This window comes from Lolium rigidum, chromosome 7 (genome assembly GCF_022539505.1).
Source record: "Lolium rigidum isolate FL_2022 chromosome 7, APGP_CSIRO_Lrig_0.1, whole genome shotgun sequence".
Classification (NCBI taxonomy): Eukaryota; Viridiplantae; Streptophyta; class Magnoliopsida; order Poales; family Poaceae; genus Lolium; species Lolium rigidum.
In genome coordinates, this window is record NC_061514.1 from 348251505 (window position 1) to 348276043 (window position 24539).

A 24539-nucleotide genomic window follows, 5' to 3' on the forward strand; every position below is an offset into this window, starting at 1 on the left:
ACATTTGTATAGTTTGGACTGTCTTCTGATACTTGATCAAAGTTAATATTGCTGAGGCTCCATGTTATTCTGGTACTATATATGAACTGTCACTGAAGCTTAACGTCAGTGTGCAGTTGTGTTATAGATCTCTGTCTTATTGCAAGAATTTGCACGGACTACTCTTTTCGAAACTCTATTAGCATCACAAGGGTAACATTAGTGTAGGCTGAGCTCACAATGATGTCTAGATTTTTCAACTTTTAGCTTGTCACGCAATCTACTTCATCTGCATATTCAACTGGATCAGCGCCTCTGAATGCGTTCTGATCTTGGCCACCAAATTTCCATTAAGGGTATGTTTGGTTTATGCCGAGGGGCCCTAGCCAATTTTTTTTTTTTGTGATGTCTTACTTGCCCCATGAAGGGCTCCTTTGATTCAAAGGATTTGCATAGGAATTGTGTAGGATTTGGTTCCTATGGGAAAATTTCCTATACATGTTGTTTGATTCATAGGAACATAGCCTATAGGAAAAATTCCTATAGGAATCTTGTAGTGTAATTCCTATAGGAAAATAGCATTAGCTCATACCTCATGGAAAAATTCCTTTGATACAATCAAACAAACTTCATCTTCCTATAGGATTCAAGTAGACATGCCATTCCAATCATATACCTTTCCTATTCCTATGTTTTTCCTATCCTTCAAATCAAAGTAGCCCGAATTGTGGGGACAAGTGGCTACATGACTAACAGGTCTAAGACTGGTGCCAATGCATCACCTCACTATAGCCTCGCACGTCAGCTTTTCCCCCACTCTCACCTCACTCTCACCCCACGGTGCCAGTGCACGGGCTATAGTGCCAGCTCTCACTTCTCTCTCCTCCCTACCGCCTCCACTAGCACCGCTATCGCCTCCCTCTCGCCCCGCTCTCGCCTCCAACGCGGGCTATAGGCGGGCGGTACCGCGCCCTAACGCCGGGCGCCCGCGCCACCGCCCGACGCTACCGTCTCGCCCCGCTCTCGCCTCGCTATCGCCCTGTCGCGGGCGGTAGCGCCCCTCCTAGCGCCCGTGTTGGCACCAGCCTAAGTGGAAGAAAGCTGAGAAGAAACTGAGCGACAAAGGGATCATTCCAAAGACATCGGGGTGGACCGGACGGGCATTCTATGGGGGACAGTTGAACCCATAAACAGGGCTGTGTATTTATACAAATGATCATATCGCAAAACGTTGTATTTATACAAATGAACATATTGCAAAACCTTATAAAACCCTTAAAGGTGCACATCAGGAGGTATACGAGGGGAAGTTACATCTCGAAAGAGAGAACGATGACCTGACACGCGCCTTTAGAAATCATGAACACTCGGGACAAACATGAGGCACATCAGGCTTCCTTTAGTGGAAGTATGGGTTTATCGAGGAAAGGAAGAGATTCCCGACAGAAGCCATCAGAGGAGAAAGGCAATGGATGCAGACCGCATGCAGTAGATAGCACAGTACTTAGCCAGCAAGGTACCAGCCTATCTCAGCGGCAACATGAAGATCCTGCATTCGGTACTACCGGTCCACAATCTCAATGGAAAAGCAGTGTGGCTTCCACTGAGCTCCTGACTGATGAGGCCAACACTGCCTAGAAAAGTGAACTAGAGTTGGTAGCGAGACATTGACATGCTAAAAATTGTTAACCATCCAAACACATCGACTTTTTGGTAATAGTACCTAAAAAAATTCTAAGGCATAGTTTGCCTCGCAATCCAAACATACCTGAACTTGATAGTTCCGGGTACATATAAGTCTTGTGCCAAACTTTGACCATGATCTTGAGCAACAAAATATGTGTTATACGCCACAAATTTGTACCATTGGAATCTTTCAAATACGAATGCTCCGGTATGTTTTGTGTGTCACATAAATGATATTTTATTAGTTAAGTCAAAGTTGGACTCAAAAATTGAGGGAGTGACATAACTCAGAAGATGGGCACATGTGTTTGGGTAGTTTAAGTGTGATTTTGTTTTGTTTTGACATTTCGTTTGATTTTGATGTTGCATACGTTGTACAAGTCTGTTTATCACACAGTTTTGCGATTTTTGTTACCTACTTAGGTTGTATACAAGTAGTGCATCTTAATATGTTTTGTTGCAAATCTTGTAATTCAAAATTCTGAATTTTTTGACACACCTAAATGTTCATGCATGTGTGCTCATGGAAAATTTCAACAACAACAACATCAAAACCTTTTTTCCAAGCAAGTTGAGGTAGGTTCCTGGAAAATTTGATTGAAAAGAATTTTTTATGGACTGTACAAAAATAGGGTGTTTCAAACATTATTTTAGAGCACTATTTTTGCTACTTTTACACGAGCACACCTTGTAATTTTTCATAAAACTTTGCAAGCATGTGACCCTGTTTCGGTCTCGATACTCGCTATTTGGTGGTAGGGCACTCCACGGTCTGAAGCGAGAGGGCAGGTGGCCCTTTCGGCTGCAACTTGGTGGATCTAGGGTGACAATGTCCGGCAGTACCAAATAGAGTTGTAGTTTCGCCTTTTGTTGGTTTTCTTGGGTGTGTCGTGGAGGGTGTAGCTTCACTTGTGTCACGACATTGCACTTGCCCAAAGCCATCGCAGTCACCAGGCGGATCGCAAGGAAGCAGGAGATCAAAGAGGCCCACCTAGCGTTGAGGAAGAAAGGCCCAGGTTCAAGCCCAAGGGTGGACACGAGTGAGCCAACATGCTGAACAAGTACGTGAAGGGGAATGGAATTGGGGCAAGATCTATTTGGTAAAAACACACCTGTTGGTGAATGTCTATCTCACCCTTCTCTCCGATGAACGAGTGAGTTCATCTGGATTTCCAACCTCCCGGCGTGACGCTGGGGTTGTAAACTCTCTGAATTCGTGAGTTATCTGTATCGCTACTGCCTGTATGCTACATATGGTATCAGATGTCACCGAATCCCTCGGATAACTTCTAAATCCTTCCCAAAATTTCCCAACAAAAATCCAAAAAAGAGAGAAAGAGAGAGAGCCCGGCGGAGATCCAATCCAAGCCGGCGGAGATCTAGTCCTAGCAAGCGCGAGCGTGGAGGCGGAAATCGAGATCGGCGACGAACTCTTCAGGCGGCGGCTGACGATAGCGCCCGGAGCGGCTGTGTGGGGTCAAGCACGCGCGACCATCATGGAGAAGGACCTCGCTGACCTCAAGGCCCAAGGGGCGCTCGTGGCTGAATCGCTCAAAGCCATGAACGACTCTCTCAAGGGGCTCGGCTCATGGATGCCTAAGGTCGACAACTCCATCACAACGATCCAGAAGTCGATCGAGGACATGGGAGCTCGAGTCGCAGCGCTGGAGGCGGTGCGGTCAACCATCGACGACCACACGCCTGGGCCCGACGGGCACCGCCACGAACACGTTCACCAGGGTCATGGATCTGATGCCCCTCGGGTACCAGATCCCTCCCTGGTCAGGGGTAAGCGCCAATTTCCGCACACCCCTGTCCATTTCCATTTGGGTGATCAATCTACTAGGGATCATGAGTTATATGATAGTGCTTACACTGACACCCACTCACACCGTGATCGCAATCACTCACGCATGCCAAAAACTGACTTCCCTCGTTTCGATGGGGAGAATCCGAAATGGTGGAAAACAGTGTGTGAAAAGTACTTTTCTACTTATGATGTTGATAGGAATTCGTGGGCAAGTTTTGCCACAATGCATTTTGTAGGAAATGCAGCATTGTGGCTCACCAATTATGAGGCTGTGAATGAAATTGAAACTTGGGAAGAACTGGTAGTGGCTGTACATTCCAAATTTGGCAAAAACAAACACCTGAAACACTTAGCTACATTAGAGAGATGTAAGCAAAACGACAACACTGTAGAACACTATTACAAAACCTTTGAAGCTCTTAGACACAAAGTTCTAGTTCACAATAAACACTATGATGAAGCTTTTTTTGTTACTAAATTTGTGGTTGGCCTTAGGCCTGAAATTCAAAAAGCTATACGGCTGCATGAACCGAGAACTGTTGATGCTGCGCTTTCTCTTGCTGAAACGCAGGAGGAGATACTCGAGGAAGCTCGCCAAACATCAAGCTCCAGATATAAGAATGAGTATTCCAAGCAACATTACAACAGACCAGCACACATGACCCGAGGCATAATTCAACCTGCTCCAGAAGAGAAAAAGAAAGTGGAGGAGAAACCACCATGGGCTGAGCAATTTTCATCTCTGAAACAGCAACGTCGAGCACGTGGTGAGTGTTTCAAGTGTGGTGATAAGTATCAGCCAGGCCACCGTTGTCCTAAAACTGTGGATCTCAAGGTTGTGGAAGAATTATGGGAATTATTGCAATTGCAATCCAACTCCGACGAAGAGGAGAAAGGGAACACATCCAGTGAAGAGGAAACTTTGATGAAAATCTCCTATTGTGCTTCTGCGGGAACATCAGCCAAGAAAACAATTAGACTCCAAGCAACGATTGAAGGGAAGCCAGTACTCATCTTGATCGATTCGGGCAGCTCAGGCAGTTTCATCTCAGCCAGGATAGCAAAAGAGTTGCAGCTGAAAACTGTGCCAGTCGAGCAAGTTCAGGTAGTGGTTGCTGATGGGGCAAAACTGCCAAGTGCAACAGCAGTGCCTGATGTTATCTGGCACTGTCAACAACATGTGTTCTCATCCACTTTGCGCATCTTGGAATTGCAAGGCTACGACTTAATCTTAGGGATGGATTGGCTTGAGGCTTGTGGTGATATGTGGGTGAGCTGGGAAAAGAAGACACTGCGTTTCCGTCATGAAGGCAGGCGCATCACGTTGAGAGGACTCAAGTCCCGGACTGACAAATGTGAGCAAATATCTGGAGCGCAGTTGCATAGGCTGGTTCGGGCAGGAAATGTGGCTCAGTTGGTTCAACTATGTCAAGTACAGAGTGAGGCAACAAACTGTTGACTGCCAAAACCCACCGGCGGGTAGCGGCCTTGTCAACACTGTAGAGCCGGGGGGAGCCTAGAGCTGCGGCTGGCTGAGACCCCTCCGAGCGACGGCCCGCAATGCTCTTCTGGTCACACGCGGCGTTGCGAAGTGCAAGGGCGTGCCACCTGACCTATACCCGGTCGGGAAGGTGATGAGATTGCCTCGCTTAGTTTCTGCAGGGCATACATGTAAACGTTAAATACGAGCCTCGATCGGCTCTCGGGTTATCTCGTGAATCGGCTCAAAGAGCCGATCCACCCATGATCCGCACGGGGTGTACGAATACTTGGTGGTCCCGCTTGATCAAGATGAAGCTAATGAGATCTACGACGATTTAGGGTTTTCACCACATAATCGGATCATCCTACTCCGAGGTTGGGCCGGATGGCCACGCACGGTGCTCGTAAGCCGATCCTAAACAAGGCCGAAAACCAACATGAAGTTGATCCTAGGAACATCCCGTTTAGGACTTGCGAACGCCACCCTACGTGCCACAGGATCCTCCCCCTTTGTAAGGCCAAACTATTGCGAGATATTAAACTAATCCTTGTAGAACAAGGAGCAATCGTAACGGATCAGATCTACTAAATAATGATCAAGCGGGGTGCCGCCCCCACACCTGAGATAGGCGTGAGGACGGCTAGATATGCAAGGGTTGCACTACGTAAGCATGCTTAAACGAAGAACAATGCTAACCCTAACACATCTAATGATAACTACGTTGCTCGCCATCAAAAGCGCTTCAAGTACGAGCAACGCATGAACAACATGAGGCTTGTGCTGCCTAGATCGCAAGATGCGATCTAGGCAGCATGTCGCTACCCGATAGAAACCCTCGAGACGAAGGAGTTGGCGATGCGCCGAGATTGGTTTGTTTTTGGGGTTGAACGTGAGTTGTTGTTTATTCCATAAACCCTAGGTACATATTTATAGTCCAGGGGACTTTCTAATGCGGGCGTGCACTAAACCGTGCACGACTAAGATTCTATCTCTAAACTAAGATACGATCTAATATGTTACAGATACACGGGCAATTAAGCCCAACTTGGTAAAAAGGCCGATCCACATACTTCTTCTATATATATTTCTTCACACCCATCTTCGATCGCGGCCCACCTCTGACTCGGTTAAATCTTGGTGATAACACATGCCCCCTGGTTTTGGAAATGGAATTTCCAAAATCATTATGCTCTCGTTGGGTCATGTCGTGGCGTAACCGTCGCAGATATCCGTTATCATGATGACTTGCCTTCTCAACTTCTCCGCGTGATTTGGTCTGTCTTTTCTCTTTCTTTCAAACACCACTTCCTCTGAAACTCGCTGTGGCATTGAATTTTCACCATCCCCCTTATTTAACCGCTACGAACAGTTCCGCCTTGCAACCTCACATTAGCAGCCCAAAAACCCTCCCCGCACCATCATGTCTTCTTCCTCCTCAGCCCCATCGGACTCCTCCAGCCCGGCTCCTCCATGTCCCGCGAACCGACGCCGGAGCACAACCCAGCCGGCAGCCCATGCGGCCAATACCCGCCGCGCCATTGCGGCCGGGGAGGAGTCGATCATGACTTCTCCATCCGGTCCGAGGGACGACCCGGTCCTCGACGGACGGGGAGAGCGACCTCCGTTTCCTCGCCGACGGGGAATCGGAGGAGGAGAGCGATGACGATCGCTTCTCCCGGGACGACTTCACCTCCTCCGAGGGGTGATGGATGAAGAAGAGGAGGAGGAGGACGACGACGATGACGACTCCTCGAAGGCTACCCACCAGCGAAGCGCCTTCGCATGTGGTGGGACGACGACAGCGAGCGACGACGAGGATGGGGATGAGGCCCCCATGGAGGGCTACGGTAGTAGCGACGAAGAGCCCATCGGCAGCAGCGTGCCGATGAGAGCTCGGAGGATGATGATGAGGACAATGACGGCCCGTAGATAGGACCTCTGTCATAGGGTCGGTAGTGGTAGATGGGGCAAGGTATCCCCTCGTATTTCCTTTTGAGAGCAATTCAGTTCTTTATGTAAGAAATCCCGCTTATCAATGAAGAATTGTTCCCCACTTTGATTTTGCCGATTTCTTCGAGTTTGATTGAGCCGATTTGCCTCTTTGCCAATGTGTGACGAGCCGATAACAACGCATCGGACTTTTAACGAGCAATCTACTGTGCCTGTTGCCCCCGAGTCTCGGCCAACGCAAAACGAGACGAGGATACGCGCATGAATTGTATAGACCTGGGCCCGATCGTGTGTGGGAAATTCCTTATGTAGCGTCAGCCGATTTGAACACAAATCGGCCTCTCCGAGCGGAAAGCCTTCAAGGTGAGCTGCCCCCGAGTTCTTACTCGAGGCGAGAATGTGCCACAGCCCGATCCTCTTTCTTCCTCCGATGTACCGATAATCTTCCGTTCCAACTTGTACTAACCCCACGGATTGGATAATCCTCACACAACTAGAGTCGATGGCTACGCATCGGCTGTTTCTTGATTCCGAAGTCGATGTCCGCTGCATCGGTCGTGCCTCGAAAATTTTCACTTTTCGAATTTTTTTTTTTTACGAGCCGACCCGTGCATCGGCCCCCATATCTCAATACCCGTCAACAAAAGATGAGATGCTTCGTTGTATACCCTCATATTTCCATATACTCGGGTGCCCCCGAGCCGATTCTGTCAAGAAAATTGATGGTATCGGCTCCGTTGGATAACATGTTGAACCCGTGCGAAAGGTAGGTGAGGATAATTTTGGCCGATTGCTGGAATCGGCCTCCACGTTGCTTGTTCGTTGAAGGTTTTGTAAGTTCCTTCGTAAATTTTTCGGGGCCGATCACAAGGATCGGCCTCTCCTGGTTTGCCCATTGGTTTGATCTTGCTACTTTGTCGAGCTGGATGAAACCAACCCAACCTCCGACTTGATGCGCCCGCCGTCGTCCACCTTGTGTGCTCCGTAGAGTCGTGGAGCGCTACGCTCCGTCGGCAAGACGAGTACCATGTTTGTGCCAGCCGATGTCTCATCATCGGCTCTCCTCTGTTTAGGGCGCCACTCCATTTTCCGTGGACGACCCTCTTCATCCAGGGTCCGCCGAACCTTTGCGGCCGGATCGGGCCGTGCCTTTCTTAGCGTATGCAGTACAACCTTTCGGCTTCCTCCAGGCCGCGCAATCGCCGAACCCCGCGCTTCCGGGAACGGCCGAGTCCGTCGGGGCACCACCTTGGCCGGTGGTACCTGTCTTCTTCCACTTCTCCCTCGTCTTCCGAATCTTCAAGATCCGCCCAACGAGGTGACTCGGCCGCATTTGCTTTGTGGTGGGAGAGGCCCTAAGCGCTCGAACACGGACACGTTGGCTGCCTCCTTCTTTTCTCGATTGCATTCGGGCAATTGCCGATTGTGGGCAATCGGCTCATTCCCGAATCCCGGCGAGTAGTCCGAAGAAGGGGCAGTCCCAATGCCCGGCGTTGTCGTCTTGCTCCCTTGATGCTTCCGTGGCATAGCGCTCATGCTCCTCCTCATCGTGATCCTCGCCGACGATATCTTCTCGGCTTCTCTAGCCAAACGATTTCCTCTATCACCGTAATAGGGGCGCCGGCGTTGACCATACCGATTAACATATTTGTTGAGGAGGTGATCGAAAGGGGTCGCCGATATCTTATATTCTTCACCTCTCCCTCCGTGACGTAGCGCTTGCCATCATGACGGAGCCGATCGCATGGAGCGGCCTCATCCGTATCCTTGCCGTGAGAGCAGCTGCCCTCATCTCCATCTTTGCCAGAGTGGTTTCCGTGCCCTACCATGTTGATGCTGAACGAGGGGCCCGGCCGGCAACTTTCGTGGTAGGTGATTCCTACCATGTTAACGGCGGGGAAGGGTTGGGTGTCCACCTTCATGGCGTACTCGGTTGAAAATTAGCCGCCCCTTCTCTATCGCCGCTTGGATGTGCCGACGCCACACCCGGCAGTCGTTGGTGGCATGGGAAAGCGAGTTGTGGAATTTGCGATACGGCTTTCCGTTTAGCTCTTTCGCCGTGGGGAACTTGAGACCTTCGAGAACCGTCAACTCGTTTCTCCTTGAGCAGGAGGTCGAAGATTTGTTCGGTCTTGGTCACGTCAAAATCAAATCCCCGGGCGGCCCCGGTGGCTTTACCCATTTGCAGGCCACAGGGGTTCCTCCCCGAGTCCATTCAGCCATCGCTATCTCTTGGCCTCCCGCGGGCATTTCATCCTCCTCCGTATCGACCATGACTACTGCACGCTTGAACTTGTCTTGGTACAGGTCGGGGTGGCGCCGTTCATATGCCGATAGTTTCGAACCATGTGCGCCGAGTGAGGGATAATCTGCTTGGGAGGCCATGTCCTTGAGCCGTGTTGCAAGGCCTGCTACGCCAACTCGATCGCTTCCTTTTCGGTTATACGAACCGAATAACATCGGTTCCTAAGATTCTCGAAGCGCTGGATGTATTCTCGTCACCGTTTCCCCGCGCTTCGACGTAATTGTGCTAGATCGGCAATGCCGGACTCGGAAGCTTCGTATGGTATTGCATATGGAACTCGTTCTTCCAATTGCTTCCAAGACTCGGATGGAGTTCGCCGGTAGAGAGGTGTACCATCCAAAAGCCGATCCCGTGAGGGACCGTGAAAAGAGCCTCACGCGTAGCCGATCCGACACCGAAGCCGGTCCTAGTTGAGCCAAATATCGGCCGACGTGCTCGATGGAGCTGGAGCCATCCGATCCACCGAATTTGGAGAAGTCGTGGAGCCGATATTTTGGTGGCAGCGGGATCATCTCGTAATCGTCGTGGTACGGCTTGGAATAGCCGACCGCCCTTCTTTTCGGCATCATGCCGAACCGGTCTCTCGCATGGTACCGATCCGATCCGCCGTGCTGGCCGTAGGAGTTGCACTCCGAAGATTCGCCGGGTGGCGTACTTGGCCTCGCCACGTTTGCTTTTCCGGCTCCGAGCCGCCTGCAGGAGCCGGGCTCGGGAGTTTCGTCGGTGTGGCGTATTTAGTTAGCCACGTCCGCTCTGTCGCCGACGTTCCTCCTGTCTTCGCCGGAGTCCCCGATGTTGTGGCCCGGTTTGTGAGTGCCCGGTCACCACAATCCGGCACATACATGCATGCGTACCCATGAGGGATCTCCTTAGGCGCCTCCATTAAGAACCGGTAGTCACCGGGGTCGCCACCACCTCGTAGACGAGGAATGCCGGTGTAGTCGGCACTTCAGCGAGTGGCTGCCAACGCAAATGGCAGCGGTGGACGGACCTGGAATGGCAATTCTCCTTGATGCGTCCCGAGAGCTGGTCCCGACGGCGAGTACCGGTGGCTCATGATCTCCCGGATCACGCGCGAGCGACACGCTCCGAGCACGTTAACCAAGTTCTCGTAGTGGCGGTGTAGCGAGTGAGCCACCAGGTAGTTGATCTCCCGCCGCGCACCCCGGTGCGTTCCTCCGACGGGGAAGAAAGGTCTATCCCATCGAGTGCACCTTCGGTGAGAACCCCTTCCATCCGATGCCACCGTAACGGGTTCTTCGAAAAGAGCCGATGAGGTCGGCTTCGAGGGTAGCCTTGATCTCATTGTATTGCTTCTTGAGGTCGTCGGGCGGATCCTCGTAGGTGATCGGCGTGCCGTCCGCCATCTCGGATGTAGATGGCGATGTGGTTGATGTAGACGATTGTCCCACCGGCGTGCCGGAATGTGTTGACCGCCAAAACCCACCGGCGGGTAGCGGCCTTGTCAACACCGTAGAGCCGGGGGAGCCTAGAGCTGCGGCTGGCCGAGACCCCTCCGAGCGACGGCCCGCAATGCTCTTCTCGGTCACACGCGGCGTTGCGAAGTGCAAGGGCGTGCCACCCGACCTATACCCGGTCGGGAAGGTGATGAGATTGCCTCGCTTAGTTTCTCGCAGGGCATACATGTAAACGTTAAATACGAGCCTCGATCGGCTCTCAGAGTTATCTCCGTGAATCGGCTCAAAGAGCCGATCCACCCATGATCCGCACGGGGTGTACGAATACTTGGTGGTCCCGCTTGATCAAGATGAAGCTAATGAGATCTACGACGATTTAGGGTTTTCACCACATAATCGGATCATCCTACTCCGGGTTGGGCCGGATGGCCACGCACGGTGCTCGTAAGCCGATCCTAAACAAGGCCGTAAAACCAACATGAAGTTGATCCTAGGAACATCCCGTTTAGGACTTGCGAACGCCACCCTACGTGCCACAGGATCCTCCCCCTTTGTAAGGCCAAACTATTGCGGATATTAAACTAATCCTTGTAGAACAAGGAGCAATCGTAACGGATCGGATCTACTAAATAATGATCAAGCGGGTGCCGCCCCCACACCCGAGATAGGCGTGAGGACGGCTAGATATGCAAGGGTTGCACTACGTAAGCATGCTTAAACGAAGAACAATGCTAACCCTAACACATCTAATGATAACTACGTTGCTCGCCATCAAAAGCGCTTCGAAGACGAGCAACGCATGAACAACATGGGGCTTGTGCCGCCTAGATCGCAAGATGCGATCTAGGCAACATGTCGCTTACCCGATAGAAACCCTCGAGACGAAGGAGTTGGCGATGCGCCGAGATTGGTTTGTTTTTGGGGTTGAACGTGAGTTGTTGTTTATTCCATAAACCCTAGGTACATATTTATAGTCCAGGGGACTTTCTAATGCGGGCGTGCACTAAACCGTGCACGACTAAGATTCTATCTCTAAACTAAGATACGATCTAATATGTTACGTATACACGGGCAATTAAGCCCAACTTGGTAAAAAGGCCGATCCACATACTTCTTCTATATATATTTCTTCACACCCATCTTCGATCGCGGCCCACCTCTGACTCGGTTAAATCTTGGTGATAACACAAACTCAGAGCCACCAGAAGTGGTGGCTCGTGTCCTGATGGATTTCGAACACTGTTTTGGAGAACCAAACGAGCTACCTCCCCACAGAGTCTGGGATCATCACATTCATCTGCAACCAGGGGTCAAACCAGTCAGTGTCAAGCCGTATAGATATACACCGCAACAAAAAGATGAAATCGAAAAGCAAATTGCCGAGATGCTGAAGAAGGGGATAATCAAACCAAGTCACAGCCCGTTCGCGTCGCCTGTGCTATTGGTAAAAAAGAAAGACGGTTGCTGGAGATTCTGCGTTGATTACCGGCATCTCAATGCTGTAACAACGCCAGATAAGTACCCCATGCCAGTTGTCGAAGAATTGCTTGACGAATTGGCTGGCGCGTCATTCTTCACAAAGCTCGATCTGCGCTCTGGGTACCACCAGATAAGAATGGTGGAAGAAGACGAAGTGAAAACTGCATTTCGTACTCATAGCGGCCACTTCGAATTCAAAGTGATGCCGTTTGGACTGTCCACTGCCCCAGCCACCTTCCAGTCTGCCATGAATCAAGTATTTGAAGCGCAAATTCGGAAATTTGTTCTGGTTTTCGTTGACGACATCCTCATTTACAGCAAATCGCTGGAAGAGCACGCGGCACATCTGCGAGAAGTGCTTGAAATGCTGACGAAGAACAAGCTATACGTCAAACGAAGCAAGTGCTCGTTTGCCCAGGAGTCTCTCGAATATCTGGGTCACATTATCAGCAAGTCGGGTGTCGCTACAGATCCTACAAAGATCAGTGCAGTAAAGAACTGGCCGCAGCCGCGAAACACGAAGCAACTTAGAGGATTCCTGGGGCTCGCGGGCTATTACCGCAAATTCATCAGGAATTTCGGCGCTATCTGTCGTCCGCTCACCAACCTGCTCAAGAAAAACATGCAGTTTATCTGGACAACACATGAGCAAGCATCCTTCCTTGCTCTCAAGCAAGCGCTAATCGACGCCCCTGTGCTCGCACTTCCAGATTTCAAGCTCGAATTTGTGCTCGAAACGGATGCTTGCGACAAGGGAATAGGCGCGGTGCTGATGCAACGCGGCCACCCAATTGCGTTCCTCAGCAAAGCATTGGGCCCAAAGAATCAAGCTTTATCCACTTATGACAAGGAATGTTTGGCCATTCTAATGGCCATCGACCGATGGCGTTCCTACTTGCAACACAAGCAGTTTGTGATCAGAACCGACCAACGCAGCTTGATTCATCTTGGGGATCACAGAATTTCGACTCCCATTCAACAGAAGGCATACTTCAAACTGATGGGTTTCCAGTATAATGTTGTCTACAAAAAGGGGGCAACAAACAGAGCAGCCGACGCCCTTTCTCGTCGTCCATCTGATGAGGAATGTACTGCTGTGTCGACAGTAACACCACGCTGGTTGGAGACAGTAATAGAAGGCTATGCCCAAGATCCACAGGCACAACAGCTCCTACAGGAGTTAAGCTTGACAAAAAGCAACGGACAAGGCTATTCCTTGGAGGGAGGTGTGCTGCGACACAAGGGTAGAGTATGGCTGGGCACACACAAAGCAGCGCATGATGCTGTGCTTCAGGCCTTGCACAATAGTGGACTTGGAGGCCACTCTGGCAGCTTGGTTACCTACCAGAAGGTGAAGAATTTGTTTTCATGGCCCAACATGCGCAAGGATATTGACATATTTGTGCAGCAATGTCCGGTTTGTCAACAAGCGAAAACAGAGCATTGTAAATTGCCTGGGTTGCTCAAACCACTGCCGATCCCTCCTGAATCGTGGCATACGGTGAGCCTTGACTTCATTGAAGGGCTCCCCAAATCATATCACTATGACACCATTCTGGTTGTCATTGACAAGCTCACCAAATATGGGCACTTTATCCCATTGAAACACCCATTCTCGGCCAACTCCATCGCCAAGCTGTTCCTTGACAATGTGTATAGATTGCACGGGCTGCCACAGGTCATCATCTCCGACCGCGACAAAGTGTTCACCAGTGCCTTTTGGACCAGGTTGTTCAAGTTAGCTGACACCACCCTCAACCTCAGCTCCTCTTATCACCCGCAGACAGACGGGCAAACCGAACGACTAAACCAGTGCTTGGAAACGTATCTCCGCTGCCTGGTGCACGCAAACCCTCACAAGTGGTCAGCCTGGCTTCCGCAAGCAGAATTTTGGTACAACACCAACTTTCACTCATCTCTCGGTCGATCGCCATTCGAGGTGCTATATGGGCACAAGCCTCGCCACTTTGGAATACAAAACTCTCTGCAACCAGCTGTCACGGATGTGGATCACTGGCTCCATGAGCGTCAGTTAATGTTGCCAATATTCAGACAACACCTAGAACGGGCGCAACAGCGCATGCGCGCCCAGGCCGACAAGAAACGGCAGGAACGACAATTTCTGGTAGGGGACTCTGTATATCTCAAGTTACAGCCATACATACAGACATCTGTGGCTCAGCGTTCCTCCCAGAAGCTGAGCTTCCGGTACTTTGGGCCCTTCAAAGTGATCAAACGAGTGGGATCTGTGGCATACAAGCTTCTCCTGCCTCCGGATGCTCGGATACACCCGGTGGTGCATGTGTCCCAGCTGAAACAAGCTATCAAGCCCTCGGACTCGGTGAGTTCCACTCTCCCTTCTCACAACATTGCTAACAGTCAACCTGTCCAGCCATGTGCAGTGCTGGCAGAACGTTTCATCAAACGAGGACGCAAGATGAGTCCACAAGTGAAGCTCACCTGGACGAATCTACCTCCTGCATGTGCAACTTGGGAGCATCTCTATGCAGTGGTGACGGCATTCCCAGAAGCACCAGCTTGGGGGCAAGCTGGCTCTCTAGGAGGGGGCATTGTCACGACATTGCACTTGCCCAAAGCCATCGCAGTCACCAGGCGGATCGCAAGGAAGCAGGAGATCAAAGAGGCCCACCTAGCGTTGAGGAAGAAAGGCCCAGGTTCAAGCCCAAGGGTGGACACGAGTGAGCCAACATGCTGAACAAGTACGTGAAGGGGAATGGAATTGGGGCAAGATCTATTTGGTAAAAACACACCTGTTGGTGAATGTATATCTCTCCCTTCTCTCCGATGAACGAGTGAGTTCATCTGGATTTCCAACCTCCCGGCGTGACGCCGGGGTTGTAAACTCTCTGAATTCGTGAGTTATCTGTATCGCTACTGCCTGTATGCTACAACTTGTTTTTTTAAATCTTTGATCTTTTTTATAAGAGAATTTTCTCATCGATTATACTGTATCAGTTTGATAAAGCGAAATGAAAACATGTTTTGAGCAAAGAAATCTCACTGCAATCCTCCGATGGCACGGAGCAGCCCACACGGCGGGGCGCGGGCCGGCCTTAACATTTTGACCTAAACCCTACAGCCGCGCGCCCGGGCCGGGCTAAACATTTCGAGCTAAACCCCGATGACCCCGATCCACCTCCAATCTATATAGTCCCATTCGCTCTCCGGCGTTTCCCATCGAATTCTAGGGTTTATCCTCTCCCGCCGCCTCCGACGCCGGCGTACCCCTCGGTTCTCCGACATGGCTCAGCAGATCAGCAAGAAGCGGAAGGTACGAGCCGGACCCCTCTCCCCTTCCGATCCCCAGTTTGACTTGCACGGCATGTTGATCTGACGCACCGTTGCCCTCTCGCAGTTCGTCGCGGATGGCGTGTTCCTGGCGGAGCTGAACGAGATGCTGACCCGCGAGCTCGGGGAGGACGGCTTCGCCGGCGTCGAGATCCGGGTCACCCCCATGCGCACCGAGATCATCATCCGCGCCACCCGCACGCAGAACGTCCTCGGTACGTGCATTTCTGGACACCCATTCCGATCAGAGCGACAATAATCCCGTGTTTCTTTTGCAGTTTTTGTATTGCCGAATCTCGATTTGTTGACGTGATTTGTCTTGTTCAGGCGAGAAGGGTCGAAGAATCCGGGAGCTGACGTCGGTGGTGCAGAAGCGCTTCAACTTTCCCGACGGAAGCGTGGAGCTCTACGCCGAGAAGGTCATGAACCGCGGCCTCTGCGCCGTCGCTCAGGCCGAGTCCCTCCGCTACAAGCTCCTCGGTGGCCTCGCTGTCCGAAGGTTGTTCTCGAACCCACTGGCACCGAAACTAATGTTATTGCGTAGCATAGTACCATGTCATCTTCACAACAGGCTTGGCACATTGCCCGCCAGGCCTGTGTTCGATGGTGACATAAATCAATCCACGCCCTCTATTGCATCATGTAAGCAGTGGGATTTGCTATTGTTCCATTGCTTACTGCTTTGGAGGGAATATACACATATGTTAGCTATACTGTTATGTCATCTATAAAGCAAATAGGTTCACCTTATGCCAACTTTGTGTCGGAAGATGACTAAATCACCTGTGCCAACCAGACTTATTGTTGGAAGCTTTGTCTATAGGCTTCTAATGTGTTTATAATTGGTTGGCCTCATTATCTGTATTTGCTTTCACAATGTCTTTTTTCTTGTGTTAGTGTGTGGGCTTATCAAGCTGCTGATCAGTTTTTCTTATTGATGTTCAAATCTTATGTCAATTGTTAATTGGTTGCTCTCTGGCTAAATAAGTGATTGTATTTTCAGGGCATGCTAACAGCATATGTTGTGTCAGCTATACTGTTATGTCATCTATAAAGCAAATAGGTTCACCTTATGCCAACTTTGTGTCGGAAGATGACTAGATTACCTGTGCCAACCAGACTTCATCTGTTGGAAGCTTTGTCTATAGGCTTCTAATGCGTTAATAACTGGCTGGCCTCATTATCTGTATTAGCTTTCATACTGTCTTTTTTTCTTATGTTTGGATGGGCTTAGCAAGCTGCTAATTAGTTTTTGTTATTGCTGTTCAAACCTTATATCAATTGTTAATTGGTTGCTCTCTGGCTAAATAATTGATTGTATTTTGCAGGGCATGCTATGGTGTACTCAGGTTTGTCATGGAAAGTGGTGCGAAGGGTTGTGAGGTACCTGCCCTGTTAACTAATGTTTGTTTAGTTTGATTGGGTCACTGTAGCTCATCTGCTGATAGTCCGTTCTTTTTTTTTTCAGGTAATTGTGAGTGGGAAGCTTAGGGCACAGCGTGCTAAATCAATGAAGTTCAAGGATGGGTATATGATCTCTTCTGGCCATCCAGTCAACCAGTATATCGATGGAGCTGTGAGGCATGTTCTTCTGAGACAGGTTTGGGGCTAGCTACTTCACATGAAATTAGTTGTATTAAAAGGATGGTATTGTTTATTTGCATAACTAAGTTGACGATCGATTTCTTACTTGCTTTCAGGGTGTTCTTGGTATCAAGGTTAAGATTATGCTTGACTGGGATCCTAAGGGTAAACAGGGACCATCTACACCTTTACCTGACCTTGTTACCATCCATCCTCCCAAGGACGAGGATGAGTTTTTGAGGCCCCTTGCAGCAGAAATAGCAGTTGCTTAAAAGTAAAAAATCGCAGCTGCTTAGGAAGATTAGGTGAACTGATGTTTGGTGTTGAGATTTTGTAGTTATTATATTTCTGCATCATTTAAGTGTCTGTTAACATTATTGCTAGAGAAGTCCTTTACCTTCTATAAAGTTGCAAATATCAGCAACTTAATATAAGCCTTTAAGATTTCGTCCTTACTATTGTGTTGTTGAAATGCTTGGTGCTCTGATGTATAGTGCTGCTTGATCATGATAAGTTGACTGAAGTGCTACAATGTGCTTTGTCTACCTTGTTTTTCCCTCTATTATTCATGTTCTGTTGATAATAAATTAGGATCTTGATGCCAACAAAATGTGTTTGTTTTGTTCATCATCCCGCAGGATTGTGTGTATCAGCTTGATGCTTTATATGCATCATGTGCTGAAAGTTTTTCCTGCTATACCAAAATGGGGAAAGTGGGCAGTTGGGTTAAGCTTATATGCTTTCTCCAACAATCATTTTCCTCTCATCTATCATGAAACATTTTTGTATTTTTACACCATTGTTGCTGGTCCATGATTACAAAACCATTTGCTTTGTTTATCCTTTCTTTATTCTTGATGACCCTTTGCTTAATGCATTTTATCTGATACTATTATTTGTTGGTCTGCATTTTATAGGAATTTAGTTTACTTCATTTTCGCCCTTGTGCCCCTGCAGGATAAGTGTGTATCGGCTTAGTGCCTTATGCTATGCATTTTTGCCGAAAGTGCTTTCTGCTATATCAATTTGAGGAAAGTGGGCAGTTGGATTTAGCTTGATAATTTGCTTTCTCCAACAATCATTTTCCTCTCATTAGGCTTCATATATTATTTCTTTATGCCTTTGGATCTGCGTCCCTAAGCTGGTGACTCTTGATTTGTTTATGGAATGTTTCATGCGTGGTGAACTTGATTCTCTCCCTTCCAGACTTTTGCATCTTGTCAGCTCTAAATGCAGGTGTATCATAATTGGTATTGCACTTCTAATTGTGTGTACTGGCCTGAATATGTTTCCTGCTATACTAATTTGGGAGAAATGGGCAGTTGAGTCTTCTAATGGTACATGGTTTTCTCAACAATCATTTTTCTCATATGTTGTATCGTGAGTTTAACCTCTTTTTTCGTCACTGCCTGTACTGATTAGTTGTGTATGCTTAGGCAGCAGATTGCTGTTTTGTCTCTGTTTTAAATCAGTTTTGTTCTTTAAGTGAGGTAAATACTTTTCTTCTTTGAACATTGAAGCACAAACTCATCATACGTTGGAAGGTTCGTGTGGCTGGTGTTGGCACCTGAATTGAGATGATATGTGAGTGGACAATGATTGGGCACACTGCCTTCACATCATCTCTCAAATCAATATATGCATTACTGTGCCTTCTGTTTGCCAAACAGCAGGATTTTGTGTCGGCAGCAATCTGTGTTGAGATGAAATGTGAGAGGAGAATGATTGGGTACACTGCCTTCACATCATCTCTTGAATCAAGATATGTAGTGATCTGTTTTCTGTTTGTGAAACAGCATGATTTTGTGTCGGCAGCAATCTGTGTACTGTTGCCGAGTGGTCCTGCAAAAGTGATCTCCTGGAGGATGTAACTTGTCTTGCTAAGATGTCCTGGTGGAATGCAAAACGTGCCCTCAATTCTGTTAGGATTTAATTAAATAGGATAATTAAGAGGATAATTCTCCCGTTGTTTCTCTATTTCGGTTTGCTATGCAAACATCCACGCGTCCCTATTAGTGTCTCTTCACCATGTATAAATATGTTGATCATCAATGGAATGAAACACCGATTGAATCATTTGCTCATTGTGTCTTAGTTCTCTCTTTTTACATCTGGATTACTAACAATAAATTCGACATTTTTCTACTACAAGTGCAGAAGCGCTGTGTTTTGTCCATTTTGTTTGTTGCAATTAGTTACGATATTTTTCAGATTGGATACATCTGTAAAGTCATGAAGATGCCACGGAAAGAAAAATCTTGAAAAAAGCAATGTACTTTCTTGCGTCACAAGCACGGCGTGCTTACAGGTTGCACATACCTCCTTATGCATTTGGCATTTTCATCGCTCTTACTTGGAGAGACAGTTTTTCACCATGCATCTTTCCATAAATTAGTGGCACTTCCATTGCTAAGGGAGTCAATAGCTAAAACAAAATTGTTGAACATGAATTGGTTCCCAAAAATTCAACAAAACACAAAATGTGAAGCAGCAAGAAAAATATATTGTCTCTTTTTATACATTGACAACAATTTTCAACAATAAAAATATATTATAAGTTTAAGGGATGTGATAATTTTCATAATCCCTCTAAACTGATCGGAATCCATAATTATATGTACATGTAAAGTTTCACATAAAACCCATAATTTTCATACCTTGTTTAAAAAGACAAAAAATATCCTTAAAATAGAATATTTTAGCACCAGAAATTTATATTTTTCACACAGGACACAAAACATGTAAGATATATACGAGAGATTTTTTTGTATTTTTTATATTTTAAAAAATATTTAAAATGTATTTCAAGTAAAGGGTGCATATTCACGAGGGTGCAGAAACACCTGTAAAACGGGATTTTCGGTGAGTTAAAGGATACTCCTCCATCCTAAAATATAAAGCGTATAAGTTTTGTCTAAAGTTAAACTCTACTAAGTTTGATCAAATATTTATGGAAAAAATATCAATATTCCCTAAAGATGAATGCATATATACACTAGAACATGTCTAGAAATATCATTTAACAATTATTTTAAACCGGAAGAAGTGGATGTTTATATTTTTTTATAAACTCGGTCAAACTTAGAAGATGTTAACTTTTAACTAAATTTATATGCTTTATATTTTAATACGGAGGTAGTAATAAAGAACATGAGGGCATGCGCCGGTTATCTATGGTATTTGTAACAGACTTAACCTACGTTTTTAATGGGCACGTCGTCTTGCTGAATGTTGAGCCAATTTTACTAACAGCTGAAGAGCTAAAAAAAAAAAGATTCGTGATTCTGCATAATCTATAACGTTATTATTTTGGTCTTAAACAAAAGTTTGGAAGATATAAAATTGGATGCAAACTATTATTTCAACAATTATATATTTGATTTGCCATATGGATGAATATGCAAGCTTATATTTTTCATGCTTGTTTGTGAATTACTCCCTCCATTTCAAAATGACTATCGCTACCTTTTCAGATACATAGATGAATCTAGATGTACTAGTAAGGATATTACCATGGTGTGCTGAAGTACTCTCGGTTAAGTACCTCAAATAAGCGGATATAAACACTACATGTCTACATGTCGCAATACTAGTCAATGGCTATGCACTAAGTTGGTGATTACCTACGAAATAGCAAACGGTAAGCAAGTCGACAACCAAATGAGAAAATTAAATTGGCACACCGGCAAGGCAATCATCGAACTATTAATTTAATAATACAACAAATATCAAATCCACGTTTAACCCAGCTAAAATAAGAGCCATCTATTCTCCATGAGAAATTAAGTTACACTGTACAAGCTAGCCCTCCTAAGGGCAACGCCTGCAAGTTTGTTACAACGACTGGAGTACTGCTCAGTCCTACTATGGCGAGGCCAGTCGCCTCGCCGCCACCTCACAAATGGAGGCCGGCCGGGCTTAGGAAGACGGGCGAGCCCGCTTGTTGCTGCCGCTGCTGCCGTTGGTGCCCATGCACGACGGGCACTTGTACTGCTTGATGTGCTCCGCCTTAGCAGGCGTGATCTTGACACACTTGCCGTGGAACCATTTCTCGCAGATGTCACAGCCAATCCAGAACTCATCCTGCCCATAGTTGTCACCGCACGCGCCACAACGTGTCTCCCCATGCTCTTCCACGCCACCACCAGCGACAGCACCAACATCCTCGCTGGCATCCAGGGCTTCCTCCTCGCGGTCTTCGTCCTTCATCTGGGGCTTGGGCTGCTTGGCCCGAGGTTCGGAGGTTTTCTGCTTTAAGAGTGGAGGGAGAAAGTGAACCAATAATAAGTGAAGTAACATTCAGATACTCCAAAATTCAAGGTATGAGCAAATCTAAGGGAAAATGAGTCATACCATTTTATGGTTGGACTTGGATTTGCTATTGCTGTGGTTAATGTTGCTTGTGGTCTTGGTTTTACTCTTCCCACTAACAACATCAAAAACCGTGGGAAGCTCATTTATCATACCAAACAGGCGCTTCCTGAAAATAGCATCAGGCAAGTATCAGTAACAACACGTCAGGTCAACAGTGGAAAAAAAGAGCAAGATCTCAGAACAGGTGGTTCTCATAAGATAAACCATAAAAATTGAACTCAGAATTCTTACAGAAGTTTTCCAACTATAGAAGTGTTTTGAAACTACGCCTGTCTCATTTGATAATTATGTCTTTCAAAAAATGGCCTAAAGTGGCAAAATGACAGGAAGCTATGCACATCTACACAAGAACCCAGAGTAACATGTTGAAAGGTTCCCGAGCGTTTCATGGAAAATTGTACTGCAAGTTTGTGCAATTTTGGATGTATGCATTATTACTATAGCTTGTTACAAGTAAACCAACTGACTCCCACCGGATAGAGCCATTCTGGGCTTTATTTAAACAATCATGTTTAAGTAGTAGATATCTTGTAAACTTTGTTTTCTAATTAGATGTGGTTGTGAAAACAACAAAGTCAAGAAGGAACTACACGGATGCAAGGGAAACCAAACACGATACAGGTAAAAATAATAGTAATACGAGTAGAACAATTACCTGTCATTTTTATCAAACCCAAATCGAGCGCCAAAGTAAAATGCAACAGAAAGTAACCATGCATCACTGTGCACTGCCACCATGGACAGCCAATCTTTTTCCTGCATTCCATCTCGTGCAAAGTTAATGCCCAATGCTGGCTCTGGAAGCTCAGGTGGCACTTCTTCAGCAGGTAAATTTACTTCCCAATGCTCATTGGGAAATCCATAAAGGCACAGATTTTCTTTTTCTGTAGAAGAGAAGACTAGGTTATGTATGAATGGACAAATATACTGATCAAATCATGATAACTCAGAAGTTTCTCGCAGCATTTAAGCTGCACTGTAACTACTCGCATAATCATTGATATGTGATTAAAGAAACCAAAAAAGAGGATGCTCAGAGCTTGGGTTTGAATTCATTCCTAAGATGAAATCATCATATTATATTGGAAATACCAAAAGGATACCTACAAACGTGTTCAATTAAACCTCACATGAGGCAAATCATGTTCCTAACAAAAGAAGCAGCATATCACACAAATAATCAAGATGAAAAAGAGCTACAGAAAGTGCCTAACACTCCAATTATCACCTCTTCCCAAAATATATGGTTAGAGTATGAAAGCTCAAGTCTTTTATAACTATTCACCACATGAAAAAGAAATCATCCGATCAAGCAATTGCATAAACAAGTTTAGGGTTTTTCCGCTGTGCAACAAGATTTCGCTCTGACTAATGTGCAGCAAAGACTCAAAAGAATCAGCATGCATTTATATCAGCCATTAGGAAGAAAACTGGTTTTTTGATCAACCAAAAATTGAGGATGCTCTCTTGGTCTCCTACTCATTTAAGTTACTCAAGCATTAGAATGGTTGCAGGCTCGATGGAGCAATTATAGCCAGCACGCTATATTGTGCAGAGAGCATCAGCAGCGTCATTGAAGAAAAAAGAGGGGGAAGAGGCTGAGGACAGGACCACGTTAGGGTTCTAAATTTACCAGATCTCAGAAGGATTGAAAGCTAGGTTGTACCCCATGACCAAACCATCTGATAAAATTGCACCATCATCTAGTGGATCCCAACATCACTGCTCTTCGCTCTATGCAACAGTAGAACTGCACACGATGGTACACGCCAAGCAGCAGACAAGGGCAAGTTCCTATCATTGTAATCTGCCAGTCCTTGCAAGTCAAGAACTGCATCAACAATTATTAGGGCAGAAGAATCACACCCCACCTACCAAACAGGACCCAGTAATGCTGCTGAACCCAACAACCCAAACTCACATAGGCACCACCCCATTGTCTATTTGCCTAAAACAAATATGCACCACCCAAGTAGCAGCCTACCACATATGTGGCTCCTTCCAGGCCAGTGCCACCTCTCTATACTACCAAGAAAGCTACCAAGGGCAGGCATATGTAGGACAAGATTTCAACAGGAAGCGACATTGGTTAATTCGCTGACCACTCGATCTCTCGGGCAGTAGGGCCCAAGCATGTGGAGTGATCTGAGCCGTCGGTTTCTGGTCACCCGACTGCTTTGGACGTACCTCACACTCTCCCCACCATCTCCATAGGAGGCTCGTTATTGAGTCCAACAATTATGGCCCGCTGCTTGAAATTCGAAGGTTTCATTCAGGCACGTCGCATATTCTACGGTTTGCTACTGCTTACGATTCATGGATTCGAAATAATAAATAAAATAGAGATTAGTTTATTAACTTTTCAGTATATACAGTAACACTCAGCTAAGTATGTTTAGCTGAATGAAAAGGAACATCAATTAGTTCCTGCAGAAATTCTACGAGTAAATATGATATGATGCGTGAAATTATGGAAGGACAGCACAGCGGAATCTGCACGGAAAGAGCAACGAAGAAAAGCAGGGAAGTCAGAGGCTGAGAATTCACTGACCCGGGTCGCATTGCCGGAAGAAATCCTCCACATCTGCAGCGAGGAATAAGAACAAAAACAGTCACTAGACCATCCAGACAAGGCAGAAACCCCATGAACCGCATCAAAATTTCGTAAGCTCAAATCTTTGGCACCCCAGAAAAATAAAGCCAATCTGGCGAGCGGGCGAATCTGCGGCACCTACCGGTGGTGAGCGCGCGCGTGAGGCCCGCGCGGCGGCCCTTGTAGTCCCGGAACACCTCCTCCACCGTCCTGGGGTTGTACCCCGCGTCCATTACCGCAAAGGATTCGAGGCGGGGGGAGGTGGAGGTGGAGGGGATGAGTAGTAGTAGTACTGAGGAGCTTGTATTTTATTTTGACATTTTCGGGGTATCTTTTCGAACGGAGGTTTTAAAAGACAAGAGCAGAGCAGCGGACGCCAAGGGAGGGAATACGACTTAAGTGGATTGGAGAGCACGGTGGACGTGTCCGTGCGGGTGGGGCCCACCGCCGTGGGACATCTTCAGGCCACAGGCAAGTTGCGTCAGCGTACGTGTTTTTTTTTCTTGACTTGTTTCTTTCTGAGTTTTTGAGTAAAAAATATTTTTGTTCTGACGGTTTTAAATTTCTCC

At 47.1% G+C, this 24539-nt stretch overlaps 2 protein-coding genes and 3 non-coding genes across 6 annotated transcripts; 4 read left to right on the top strand and 1 right to left on the bottom strand.

Moving 5' to 3' along the window:
- The first annotated feature begins 15301 nt into the window (after window positions 1–15301).
- On the top strand, window positions 15302–17548 carry LOC124678567 (40S ribosomal protein S3-3-like). Its single transcript, XM_047214441.1, has 6 exons — window positions 15302–15402; window positions 15487–15634; window positions 15747–15918; window positions 16748–16802; window positions 16888–17019; window positions 17120–17548. Exons 1-6 carry the CDS (start codon window positions 15373–15375, stop codon window positions 17273–17275), a joined length of 693 nt encoding a protein of 230 aa, XP_047070397.1. The 5' UTR covers window positions 15302–15372; the 3' UTR covers window positions 17276–17548.
- An 86-nt stretch (window positions 17549–17634) lies between these two features.
- Window positions 17635–17772, top strand: LOC124680009. The gene has a single exon (XR_006995415.1). It is a non-coding gene; the product is annotated as a small nucleolar RNA snoR135 (small nucleolar RNA).
- A 181-nt stretch (window positions 17773–17953) lies between these two features.
- Window positions 17954–18098, top strand: LOC124680004. The gene has a single exon (XR_006995411.1). It is a non-coding gene; the product is annotated as a small nucleolar RNA snoR135 (small nucleolar RNA).
- A 148-nt stretch (window positions 18099–18246) lies between these two features.
- Window positions 18247–18377, top strand: LOC124680010. Its single transcript, XR_006995416.1, has one exon. It is a non-coding gene; the product is annotated as a small nucleolar RNA snoR135 (small nucleolar RNA).
- A 2300-nt stretch (window positions 18378–20677) lies between these two features.
- Window positions 20678–24311, bottom strand: LOC124673703 (PHD finger protein ALFIN-LIKE 9-like). Of its 2 annotated transcripts, none has more exons than XM_047209729.1 (5): window positions 24113–24311; window positions 23929–23961; window positions 22033–22261; window positions 21357–21483; window positions 20678–21254 (listed from the first exon to the last, which is right to left on the bottom strand). In XM_047209729.1, the coding sequence occupies exons 1-5, from the start codon at window positions 24201–24203 to the stop codon at window positions 20922–20924; spliced, it is 813 nt and encodes a 270-aa protein (XP_047065685.1). In that variant the 5' UTR covers window positions 24204–24311; the 3' UTR covers window positions 20678–20921. The 2 variants fall into 2 exon arrangements, with proteins under 2 accessions (XP_047065685.1, XP_047065686.1); XM_047209730.1 differs by having other exon boundaries at window positions 20678–21251; window positions 24113–24310.
- Window positions 24312–24539: the final 228 nt, after the last annotated feature.